Source organism: Nicotiana tomentosiformis, chromosome 2 (genome assembly GCF_000390325.3).
Source record: "Nicotiana tomentosiformis chromosome 2, ASM39032v3, whole genome shotgun sequence".
NCBI lineage: Eukaryota > Viridiplantae > Streptophyta > Magnoliopsida > Solanales > Solanaceae > Nicotiana > Nicotiana tomentosiformis.
In genome coordinates this window covers 140,948,015-140,961,777 of record NC_090813.1, presented here as the reverse complement: position 1 = coordinate 140,961,777, position 13,763 = coordinate 140,948,015, and the positions used below count along the sequence as shown (strand labels likewise).

Below are 13,763 nucleotides of genomic sequence, written 5' to 3'. Positions count from 1 at the left end.
GAGTACTAAATGAACATCCATAATATAATATATTCATAACACTCCCCCTTGGATGTTCATTAAAAGATGATGTGCCTCGTTAAAACCAACTAGGAAAAACCCCGTGGAAAAAAAATTCTAGTGAAGGAAAAAGAGTACACATATTTAGTAATACGCATTGCTAGCTGCCTCATTAAAAACCTTATAAGAAAAACTCTGTGGGAAAAAAACTTAATAAGGAAAAAAGAGTACATCGCGTATTTTTTTCCCCCTGATGAAAATCTTATTTCAAATATTTAAGTCTCCGCATTCCAATCTTGTATACCATCTTCTCAAAAGTTGAAGTTGGTTAAGATTTGGTAAATAAACCTGCCGGATTGTCACTTGAACGGATTTGTTGCACATCAATGTCACCATTTTTTTGAAGATCGTGTGTGTAGAATGATTTTGGTAAAACGTGCTTCGTTCTATCTCCTTTTTATAAATCCTCCTTTCAATTGGGCTATGCATGCAACATTGTCTTCGTATAAAATTGTGGGTCTTTTCTCACATTCCAAACCACATTTTTCTCGAATAAAATGAATCATTGATCTCAACCATACGCATTCCCTACTTGCTTCATGAATAGCTACTATCTCAGCATGATTTGAAGAAATATCAACAATTGACTACTTTGTGGAGCGCCATGATATGACAGTACCTCCACATGTAAACACGTACCCGGTTTGAGATCGAGCTTTATGGAGATCAGATAAATAACCTGCATCTACATAACCAACAAGATCCGCACTACCTTTGTTAGCATAAAACAAACTCATATCAAGAGTTCCCTTTAAATATCGTAAAATATGTTTAATCCCATTCCAATGTCTCCGAGTAGGAGAAGAGCTATATCTTGCTAGTAAATTAACAGAAAATGCTATGTCAGGCCTTGTAGCATTAGCAAGATATATTAGTGCGCTAATTGCACTGATATAGGGTATTTCAAGACCAAGGAGTTCCTCATCCTCTTCTGGAGGTCGGAACGGGTCCTTATTCACTTCAAGTGATCGAACAACCATTGGTGTACTCAATGGGTGCGCTTTGTCCATGTAAAAGTGTTTTAAGACCCTTTATGTATAGGCAGATTGATGCATAAAGATCCCGTTTGCTAAATGTTCAATTTGCAGTCCAAGACAAAGTTTTGTCTTTCCAAGATCTTTCATCTAAAATTCTTTCTTAAGATATTCAATTGCCTTTTGGAGCTCTTCTGGAGTTCCACCAAGGTTTATGTCATCAACATAAACAGCAAGTATAACAAATTTTAATGCCCTTTTTTTTATAAAAATATATGGACAAATAACATAATTTATGTAACCCTCTTTCAGTAAATATTCACTAAGGCGATTATACCACATGCGCCCTGATTGCTTTAAACCGTACAAAGATCTTTGTAATCTGATTGAATACATTTTCCGAGATTTCGAATATGCTTCAGGCATTTTAAATCCTTTAGGGATTTTCATGTAAATCTCATTATCAAGTGACCCGTACATATAAGTTGTAACCACATCCATCATATGTATTTCAAGCCTTTCACGTAAGGCTAAACTTATGAGATATCGAAATGTTATGGCATCCATAATGGGTGAATATGTTTCTTCATAATCGACTCCAGGTCGTTGTGAGAATCCTTGTGCGACAAGGCGAGCCTTGTATCTTTCAACTTCATTTTGGTCATTCCTTTTTCGCACAAAAACCCATTTATGACCAACTGGTTTTATACTAGCAGGTGTTTGGACTACTAGTCCAAAGACCTCTCTTTTAGCAAGTGCATTCAATTCTGATTGAATTGCCTCTTGCCATTTTGGCTAATCAGATTTTTGTTGACATTCTTCGACAGATCGGGGTTCAAAATTCTCACTATCTTGCATAATGTTAAGTGCAACATTATAAGCAAAAATATTATCAACCACTATTTCAGATCGATTTAAATTAATTCCATCACCAGTAGAACTTATTAAAAGTTCCTCGCTCACTTGAGTCTCGGGTTCAGTAATTTCTTCAGGAATCTCATAACTAATCAGATCTTGGGTCTCTTCAGGAGATCCCTTCATAATATCATTTTGATCATTTGTCGATTTTTCTTCTTCTAGGATTTCGATCCTTAGAACCCACAGGCCTACCACGCTTCAGGCGTGCTATAGGTTCACTAGCTCTCATGCTAGTAGATGGTCCTGCTGGGACATCAATTCGGATAGGCACATTCTCTGCAGGGATATGTGACTTAGTTATCTTTTTCAAATCAGTAAATACGTCTAGCATTTGATTTGCTATATTCTGTAAATGGATGATCTTCTGGACCTCCTGATTACATATAGGGGTACGTGGATCAAAGTGAGATAATGATGAAACTTTTCACACAATTTCTCTTTTGATTTCCTTTTTCTCTCCCCCTAATTGTGGAAAATTTATTTCATCAAATCGACAATCTGCAAATCGAGCAGTAAATAAATCTCCCGTCAATGGTTTAAGATAGCGAATAATAGAGGGTGATTCAAACCTAACATATATTCCTAACCTTCTCTACGGGCCCATCTTACTGCGCTATGGTGGTACTACTGGCACATATACAGCACATCCAAAATTTTGTAGATGAGCAATATTTGGTTCATGACCAAAAACTAATTGTGACGGAGAATATTTATTATAATGTGTCGATCTGAGACGAATAAGTAATGCTGCATGCAAGATAGCATGGCCCCAAACAGTAGTGGGCAATTTTATTGTCATAAGTAGTGGTCTTGCTATCAATTGCAGGCGCTTAGTAAATAACTCCGCAAGGCCATTTTGAGTATGAACATAAGCTACAGAATATTCAACTTTTATCCCAACTAATAGACAATAATCATCAAAAGCTTGAGATGAGAATTCTCCAGCATTATCAAGGCGAATAGCCTTTTATAGGATAATCTGGGAATTGTGCCCTTAATCGAATTATTTGGGCTAATAACTTTGCAAACGCCAGGTTGCGAGATGATAGTAGGCCCACATGAGACCATATTGGAAGATGCATCTATTAAGACCATAAAATATCTAAACAGCCCACTTGGTGGGTGAATAGGTCCACATATATCCCTATGTATACGTTCTAAAAAGGCAGGGGGTTCAATGCCAACCTTCATTGGTGATGGTCTAGTGATTATTTTGCCTTGATAACAAGCATCACAAGAAAATTCATTATTTGTAAGAATCTCCAGGTTCTTTAATGGATGCCCACTCGAATTTTCAGTAATTCGTCTCATCATTATTAATCCAGGATGGCCCAAACGGCCATGCCAAAGCACAAAAGTATTTGAATCAGTAAACTTCCGTTTTACGATAGAGTGTGCTTCAACTGTACTAATCTTTAAATAGTATAAGCCAGAAGATAAAGTTGGTAACTTTTCTACAATGCATTTCTCGCCAGAAATATTCTTTGTAATACAAGGATATTCCATGTTCATTTCATCTATTGTCTCAACATGATACCTATTTCGACGGATATCCATAAAACTCAACAAGTTTCTTCGGGACTTGGAGGAGAATAATGCATTGTCTATAATAAGTTTTGTTCCCTTAGACAGAAATACAATAGCTCTTCTGGAGCCTTCAATCAAACTTATATTACCAAAAATTGTAGAAACATTTACTTTTTCCTTATGCAAATAAGAAAAATATTTCTGATTTTTGAATATGCCATGAGTTGTTCCACTATCAATTACACAAATATCTTCATGATTGGTCTTTGATCCAAACATAATTTGAGGATTATCCATATTCTTCAAAATGACATAAACAAAATAAATATGATTGTAAACATTATTATCAAAGCATAACTTTTATTTATGTACAACTATTACATAACCATACTATCTACTACAAATAACAAAAATTAAAATATTTACATCTCTACAGATTCACTACCGATCACATGACTTGTTTCTCATTCTGGAAGTGCAAAATAATCAGCTACATCCAAATGCATGAAGTCTAAATTATCTTCAGAAATAAAAATTGCTTCAGCATTTTTCTCTGTCTTCTTCAGGGAGGCTTGATATAGCTCAACCAGGTGCTTTGGCGTACGACATGTACGTGACCAGTGCCATTTTCCTTCACGTCTATAACATGCATTTTCTGGCTTTGCTGCTTGCACCGCTTCATGCTTTTGCTCCTTCCTTTTTTACTACTGGTGGTGAGGAGGGTTCTTTGGTGCATTATTATTACCACAATTAGAGTTTTCTCCCCGACCACGGCCATGACCACGACTGGGTCCACGTCCTCTTCCACATTTAGCTTGGTGGAAGTTCGTCTCATTCACTTCAGGGAATGGATAAGAACCAGTAGGTCGACTTTCATGATTTTTCATTAATAGCCCATTATGTTGCTCGGCTACAAGAAGATGTGAGATAAGTTCAGAATAATTTTTGAATCCCATCTCTCGATATTGCTGTTGCAGGAGCATGTTCGAGGCATGAAAAATGGTGAAAGTTTTCTCCAACATATCATGATCAGTAATATTATCACCATATAGTTTCAATTGGAAAATAATTCTGAACATAGCAGAATTTTACTCACCGATAGATTTAAAATCTTGTAACCTTAGATGAGTCCAATCATAACGTGCTTGTGGAAGAACGACCATTTTCAGGTGGTCATATCTATCTTTCAAATTATTCCACAGTATGACTCGATCTTTAATAGTGAGATATTTTATTTTCAAGCCTTCATCAAGGTGATGGCATAGGAATATCATTGCTTTGGTACGGTCTTGGTTTGATGCTTGATTTTTGTCCATGATGGTGTCTGCCAAACCCATCACATCAAGATAAATTTCAGCATTAAGCACCCAAGACATGTAGCTTTTGCCCGATATATCGAGGGCTACAAACTCAAGTTTAGAAAGATTTGACATTATTTAGAAAAAGAAAGTTCGTACCTCTGATACTTTCAAAGTATTTTCTCGAGATGGCAGAGTCTCGTGCTGATAACGTGCTATAAAATAAATACTGTAAAGTAAAGACAAGTATAGAGAGAAATTGATATATTATTCAAACTTCAAACTTATGTACATAATGAACTGAATTCTCCTCTATTTATAGAAGAAAGCAAGCTATTGTGTAAGCTGCTACTCTAAGCTGCTGTGTAAGCTGCTACTGTACCAAATATAGATAATCATCTACCATGAGTAATATTTATCCATAACGCAGTACCGAAAGGATAAACTTCTTCAGGAGGCTTATTTCCAATAGAGTACTAAATAGATAAATATATTTACGACGGAGTCTCGTATGGATAAGTTTCTTCAGGAAGCTTATTTACAACGGAATACTAAATGAACATCCATAATATAATATATTCATAACATTCTTAAAATAATTGACGACTTGGTTTAGATTTTCAGAAAGACATTTGATAGAAGGTTTAAAAGTTCTAGAAGGTATTCCAATTAATTTGATTTTCTTGTTTTAAAATAAATATTCGACATAATAAATATGGTGAAGAAATAGTAGTACAATTTTTAATTTGAGAAATCAAAGTCATCATTTTATTGTAGCTTGAAGTCGTATCTACGTCCTTTTGTCATTTGTTTGGAGGGTGGTTACTTTTTGTATTGTATCGTATTGTTACTTTAAATATAATATTTGTTTTGATTGTTACTTAAATTTTATTGTATCGTTAAATATGTCGTTACGTAATGACGAAAAGTGACACTTTACGGGTTTTACTAAAAAAATTGAAAATGATAAAAAAAGACGCATTTTTAGTATAAGTTTTATTTTCTTTTACAAAAAAAGAAAAGTTTCAATTTTTATTTATTTATTTAGTTTAGTGCAATTTTAAAGTTAGATGCTTTTACCAAATAAATACTACATAGTTAGAATTTTTATCTTGTTATTTTAATTGAGTAGCAGTGGCATTTTTATTTTATCAATTACAACAAAAGGAAAAAAAAAGATTAACAAAACAAATGAGCTAATGGATAAGTGTCACGTTGCAAGATTCTACCTTAACAAATTCCTCAAAGTGCCAAATATACTCCTATACTTTCGAAAATGGTCTAACAATACCTCTCGTTATACTATTATATTATCTATACCCCTGCAGTCATACTTTGGGTTCAAATATACCCCTCATTTAAACGGAGGGATACATGTCATCATCCTGTTGGCCACTTCTAAATATCTCCTAATTAATTAAAAAGTAATTTTCTAAAATAATTTTTTTGTAAAAACTGAAAAAAACTGAAAAAACAAAAATATTTTTTTTCCAGTTTTTACAAAAAAATTACTTTAAAAAAACTGAAAAATATTTTCTAAAACAATATTTTTGTAAAAACTGGAAAAAAAAATTGAAAAGCAATTTTTTAAAGAAATATTTTTGTAAAAACTGGAAAAAACTGAATATTTTTTTCCAGTTTTTAGAAAAATATTGCTTTAAAAAAACTGAAAATAATTTTTTCTCTTGATACGCTTACCTTGCCCGTTTAGGTTTTCAAGAAGTAGACACGGGCAGTTAAAGGAATTCTTTTTGTAAAAACTAAAAACAAAAAATTGAAAAGTAATTTTCTAAAGCAATATTTTTGTAAAAACTGAAAAAACAAACATTTTCTTCTTTTTTTTTTCCAGTTTTTAGTTTAAAAAATTTCAGTTTTTTTCAGTTTTGAATTTCTTTAGAAAATTACTTTTTTGTTTCAGTTTTTACAAAAATATTGTTTTAGAAAATATTTTTTAGTTTTTTTTAAAGCAATTTTTTTGTAAAAACTGAAAAAAAATATTTTCGTTTTTTCAGTTTTTAGTTAAAAAAAATCATTTTTTCCACTTTTTACAGCAACAAAAAAATTACTTTAGAAAATTACTTTTTAATTAATTAGGAGATATTTAGAAATGGCCAATATGATGATGACACGTGTCCCTCCGTCTAAATAAGGGGTATGTTTGAATCTAAAGTGTGAATAGAGGAATATAGATAACTTAATAGTATAATAAGGATTATTCTTAGACTATTTTCGAATGTTAGGTATATTTGGACCTTTACCGTAACAAATTTGGCAAGATCAATTAACATGATTCACGCCACTTTCCTGGCAATTTTCCATTTTTCTTTACCGTAACAAATTTGGCAAGATCAATTAACATGATTCACGCCACTTTCCTGGCAATTTTCCATTTTTCTTTACACCTAGGCACTCTTTTGTTTTCTTTTTAACTCACATGCCTACATTTTGGATATACATAACGTTCATTCAGTCTGTGCAGAGGACTTTGGCAATCTAACTTTGTGGGCGTTTGGATATAAGAATCTTAAAATTTCAAAATAGGAAAAAAAATTTAAAAATAATATTTGAAATTTAAAGTTTTGTTTGGTCATGAATATAATTTTGAATTATTTTTAAATTTTTGTGAGTGAATATTTTAAAAAGTATTTTTAACAAAAATTTTCAAAATATACGAAAATTGAAAATTTTACAAACAAACGCCTCTTTAATATTTTTTTTTTTTTTTTTTAAATTTCTTATGTCCAAAATGGCTTACGTTTCTTCTCAACGGAATTGATTCTCATTTTTGGCATTCCCCTTACAGCTCACAACTCACATTGTACATGCACATATCTCACTCGCACACTAATTACCTCACCAACACACACACATAACACACAAAAAAAGGGGATAGATATAGAGTTAGAGGGTAAAGGATGAAAGAGATCTGGGTTTAGATAGGGCGATTTTCTTCTTCTTCTTGCCTAAGAGCAACCTCTGCTGGTCTTCTTCTTCCTTTCTCAAAAAAAAAAAAAAACGCAGCATCTACACCTCTCAAAAGTCACCACTAAAACTCCATTTCTAGCCATGGGAGTAGCCTGAAAACTCCAGCTCAAAACTAGCTGAAATACCGCCTCAAAAACGCCCCTAAAACAGCTCCAAAATCCTCCATTAATCACGTTGAAGTTCTGTGCTCGAGGTCGTCACCGACGAGTTTTCCGTTCGAATTCCGGTCATGGTTCAATTTCCGGACAAATTTTCAATCGGAGTTTACTGTTTCACGTTCATTTGGAACAGAGCATTTGTTGTACGTTTGTTTGCTTTGGAGTTTTCCTGTTGTAAAACTCAAAAGTTCAGATTTAATACAATGGTCCGCTTCTTCTTTTTAGTTTCTGTAGTGCTAATTGCCATGCTCCTGTCATATCTCTTTAAATTGTATAATCCTTGTTGGCTTTGTTTGGTATGAATTTTATTGTGATATTCTGTGTCTAGTTGTTTTCGATGATTTGTTGGTGGTTTAATTTTCCTTATCAGTTGTTTTGATTGTTGAGCCTTTTGGGTCAGATGTATATTTTTAGTTTTTTGTGAATTTAAAATCAATGTATAGTGATAGGAAAGTGATACACAAATTGGCAATTAGGATTTGAAAGTTAGTTAAATGTTTTGGCGAAAAAAGTGGTTATCACTTGAGTCACACTTTTTACATTTCGGCATTTACCTTTTGCATTTTCTTTAGCATGTTTTAGTCTTATAAATAGCAAGCATTCACAATGTAAACCATTCAGAATATTATATTGGATCTGAGCTCTCTTTTCCCTCATATCTATCTCAATTCTGCCTCTCTCTTCTTCTTATTTCTTCTGTTCTTCTCTTATTTTGCTCGATTGCACTGTTACATTGGCTTGGTACCTAGATTTTGATATCAATTGGTATCATAGTTTGGTAGATGATGGGCCCACGACGACCTGTTGATGTTGTGACTGGTAACCAACCCATGGATTTGCAGGAGCAGTATGAGGATCTAGCAACTTAGCAGCTAGATCTGCGAGCAGAATTGGCACAAAAACAGCGGGAATTAAGAGATGATTTGGAAAAACGTCATGCTGAACTTCTGCAGATGGTGATTGCTCTCAAACACTCCTTCGATGGTCTGCAATTGAGTCAACAAACAAAGGATAATGCGTCTACCTTGACTGCTAGGGACAAGGTGCTCCAATCAAGTGAGGGTATTCTAGGTCCCAATCCTTACTGTGTTAATGCTACCCGAAATCATAACTTGGTTTTTCCTCCTTTCAATGGAGAGAATATGAAGACATGGATGTATAGAATTGAACAATATTTTTCAGAGGATGAAACTCCTCTCAATCAGAGAGTGAGATTAGTGGCTATGAACCTCGATGATGAGGCATTAGCTTGGCATCAATCCTACCTTAAGTGTAGGAATTTACTTGTGTGTGATGAGTACATAGCTGAGCTCATCGAAACCTTTAGTGGTGACTTCTCTGATCCTATGCTTGAACTGAAACAATTGAAACAAACGGGGTCTATAAGAGAGTTTCAGTTTGCTTTTGATAGATTAGTGGCTCAGTGCAATCTAACAGTTGAGCAGGCTATCTCTTGTTTCCTTGGTGGTTTGAAGAAGGAATTAGTGCATCCTATCATGATGCACGAGCCTAAGACACTAGCTAAGACCTACAGGTTAGCTAGACTTGCTGAAGCTACTCTAGCTGCAAATGCCAGAGTTCACAAACACTCTACTGCTTATGCTGCTGCAAGGAGAAACTCTTATGAGAGTCCAGTTGTTTGCAATACATCATACCAAGCAGTGGTACCTGCACCAAGGCTGACCTTATCTGCTGCTACCAATGCTGTAGTACCTAGGAACAGAAGGACCATATCTCCAGTTGAGATGCAAGCAAAGAGGGCACAAGGACTATGTTATTTCTGTGATGAAAATACTCGATTTGCCACAAATGTAATCTTCCTAAACATATGTTTGTATTGGAGCTTGAGTCATCGGAAGTCTCCTCTGAGGAAGAAGGAAACATTCAGCATGATGTTGAACTACCTCCTGAAGAATGGACTACTGTTGAGGGTGATCACCCACACATCTCATTGTGTGCTCTAGCTGGTATTCAGGGAGCTCAAACTATACATGTAACAGGTTATAGTAGCAAACGACCCATTCAAATTCTATTGGATGGGGGTAGTACCCATAATTTCATAGACTCTGCATCAACAAAGAAGCTAGGATGCACTATTTTACCTACTAAGCTGAGTGATGTTAGTTTGGGAAACAATACATTGGAAGCAACATCAGGGGTGGTACAGAATTTCCAGTGGATGTTGGAAGGCACTACTTATATGTCAGATCTTATTGTGTTTCCAGTTGGTCGATATGATCTGGTATTAGGAGCATTATGGATGAAGACATTAGGTCCAGTCACAATGGACTACTCTGCCCTCACCATGACCTTTAATTATCAGGGTAAGCAACACATTTTGTAGGGAGTATCAGAAGATTGTAGACTCTCTAGTCCTAAGGCTGTTAACAGATATCAAGGTGATGAGGCTTAGTTGTTTATGTTGCAAGTCATGATTGATATTCCCTCTTCTGATGCTGAGGATGAAGGGCTTCTGCATGCCTTGCATCTGCCTGATGATGTAACACTACCTCAACCAATCAGTGAGCTCCTTGATAGCTACAAAGAGGTGTTCTCAGAACCTACTACACTGCCACCACAAAGGGGTGCATTTGATCACATAATTCCTTTACATCCAGGAACCAAATCAGTCAACATTAAACCTTACAGATATTCTTCCATGAAGAAAGACATAATTGAAAAGCTAGTTAAAGAGATGCTGCAACAAAGGGTCATACAATATAGCAACAACCCTTTTTCTTCACCTATAGTGTTGGTGGGCAAAAATGAATTGATTACAGAGAATTGAATCAGTGCACTATTAAAGATAAGTTTCCTATCCCTATCATTGATGATCTGCTAGATGAATTAACAAGTGCCTCTATATTTTCTAAGATTGATCTTAGATCCGGATACCACCAAATCAGAATGGTTCCTGAGGATGTTTCAAAAACTACTTTTAAAACTCACATGGGACATTATCAGTACTTAGTTATGCCTTTTGGCCTCACCAATGCCCCATCCACTTTTCAATGCTTGATGAATCATGTGTTTTAGGAGTTCTCGAGGAAGTTTGTACTTGTTTTCTTTGATGATATCCTAGTATACAGTATGACTTTGCAAGATCATGTCCTACACTTACAAACAATCTTCAAGTTGATGGTACAGAACAACCTCTTGGCCAAACATTCTAAGTGTGTATTTGGGGTGCCAAGTGTGGAGTACTTAGGTCACTTCATTTCAGCTCAAGGTGTTGCTACTGATCCAAGAAAAATAACAGCAGTCCAGTAGTGGCCTACCCCTGTCAATGTTAAACAATTGAGGGGATTCCTTGATTTGGCTGGTTACTACAGGAAATTCATCAAGAGATGTGGCCTTATCAGTTGACCTTTGATAGATGTGATGAAGAAAGACAGCTTCTTATGGACTGATGCTGCTTCATAGTCTTTCTCTGCATTTAAACTAGCCTTAACTACTGCACCTGTCCTAGCTTTGCCTGATTATTCCTTACATTTTGTTGCTGAAACTGATGCCAGTGGCACTGGCATTGGAACAGTCCTTATGCAGAATAATCACCCCATAACTTTCACCAGCAAAGGCCTAGCACCTAGGCATGCTGCTCTATCTATTTATGAAAGAGAACTCCTAGCTTTGGTCTTTGTTGTGACCAAATGGTCACATTATCTTCTCAGCCAGCACTTTATTGTCACAACTGACAAGAAGGCATTGAAGTATTTATTGGAGCAAAAGTTACACACTGATTTCCAAATCCGATGGTTAGCCAAACTTCTGCCATTTGATTTTGAAGTTCAATACAAAAAGGGTAAAGAAAATGTGGTTGGAGATGCTTTATCTAGAGTTCAAGGTGCAACACTCATGGTGATGATGGTATCTTCAGTCCAAGCTGATTTATGGAAAGAAATCCAAGCAAGTTGGCATTCTGATCTAGAGCTTCAGTCTCTTATTGCTTCCTTACAACAACATCCTCAGAAAAACTTCACCTGGCTGAATGACCAGCTTAGAAGGAAAGGGAAACTACTGGTTGGAAATGATGCTGCATTGAGATCCAAAATCCTTACTCTCTGGCATTCCTCTCCCTCTGGTGGTCACTCTGGGATTGATTCTACCACTAGGAAGGTGCTCACTTATTTTTATTCGAAGGGGATCAGAAATGATATCATCAACTTTATTCATAAATGTTCTGTATGCCAAAGAAACAAATATGATACTAGGGCTTCTCCTGGTCTTCTACAACCCCTGCCCATACCTGCTTTTCCTTGGACTGACATCACCATGGATTTCATCGAAGGTCTCCCCAAGTCTAAAGGCAAATATGTTATATGGGTCATAGTTAATTGACTAACTAAGCATGCTCATTTTATTGCCTTGTCTCATCCCTACACTGCACAGTCCCTTATTCCCATCTTTATGGACAAGATTTTTAAGCTCCATGGATTCCCTGCTTCTATTACTAGTGACAGCGATCCCATCTTTATTAGCTGTTTTTGGAAGGAATTCCTCACTACTCAGGGTGTCACTTTGAATACTTCTACTGCCTTCCACCCACAAACTGATGGCCAGAGAATGCAGTCCCAGGCCAATGCTCATAGGTCTGACAAATATTTCCAAGCAGGTGACTGGGTCTATGTGAAGCTTCAGCCCTATCAACAATCTTCCTTGTCCACCTTCCCTTACCATAAATTGACATCTCGCTATTTTGACCAATATCCAATTGTTGAAAAGATTGGTGTTGTTGCCTACAAGTTGCTTCTGCCTCCTGAAGTTCTGATCCATCCTACTTTTCACATCTCCCAGCTTAAATTTTGTCATGAGATACCTGCTGAGATAGTGCATCCTCCGGCGATTGATTTGGCCAGTCGTTTTTGCCCCACTCCTTAGCAAGTCCTTGAGAGGAGGTTGATAAAGAAAGGCAATAAGGTTGTTGTCCAGTACCTTGTGAAATGGACAGGTTTGGATGCATCCTATGCCACTTGAGAGCTCGCGTCTGCACTTAAGGCTCGCTTTCCTTCCTTCACCCTTGAGGACAAGGGTGTTCTTCAACCGGGGGGTATTGATACACAAATTGGCAATTAGGATTTTGAAAGTTAGTTAAATGTTTTGGCGGAAAAAAGGGTTATCACTTGAGTCACACTTTTTTACATTTCAACATTTACCTTTTGCATTTTCTTTAGCATGTTTTAGTCTTATAAATAGCAAGCATTCAAAATGTAAACCATTCAGAATATTATATTGGATCTGAGCTCTTTTTTCCCTCATCTCTCTCAATTCTGCCTCTCTCTTCTTATTTCTTATGTTCTTCTCTTATTTTTATTTTGCTCGATTACACTGTTACATTGGCTTGGTACCTAGATTTTGGTATCAGAAGGTGCTGTTTCATTTATTAAGTTTGAGATAAAACCAATTGAAATGTGTTAAGGAGAAGATGAACCATGTCTGCTAACCGAGATTGAAAAATAAAGTTTGGACTTAGGGAGAAGAACTTGGGCCGTTGGGAGGACCTTGAATTAAGAGGCTTCGGGGGCTGTTTGATACTACACTTAGTTTGGGCCAAAAATAAATCTTGTCAAGCCCAATAGCATCACAATCATACACCCTTTCCCACAAATTCATTCCATAGTTCGCATGCCTTACAACAATCTCAAAATTAGGAGGAATAACTTACAATTGCTAGTATGCTCTTAGGCATGTTATAATAAATTTCATAGTTATGGGTACGGTTCTCGCGATATATCTATGATACGTAAATCCAAAGTTCAAGTGCGCGTTCAATCATGTGACTTGACCAATCAACTTCAAATAACAATAATAAACATATTGTAAATCGCGGGTGCGTTTCACGTTGC

At 35.9% G+C, this 13,763-nt stretch overlaps 1 protein-coding gene across 1 annotated transcript; it reads left to right on the top strand.

The window, feature by feature from the left end:
- The first annotated feature begins 7,532 nt into the window (after nt 1–7,532).
- On the top strand, nt 7,533–13,175 carry LOC108943191 (uncharacterized). The gene is made up of 2 exons (XM_070196179.1): nt 7,533–8,126; nt 8,763–13,175. The coding sequence occupies exon 2, from the start codon at nt 8,874–8,876 to the stop codon at nt 9,882–9,884; it is 1,011 nt and encodes a 336-aa protein (XP_070052280.1). The 5' UTR covers nt 7,533–8,126; nt 8,763–8,873; the 3' UTR covers nt 9,885–13,175.
- Nucleotides 13,176–13,763: the final 588 nt, after the last annotated feature.

Bases quoted from the DNA above. Each gene is read 5' to 3' on its own strand.
- LOC108943191 (XM_070196179.1), top strand. From the start codon at position 8,874: ATGGTGATTGCTCTCAAACACTCCTTCGATGGTCTGCAATTGAGTCAA.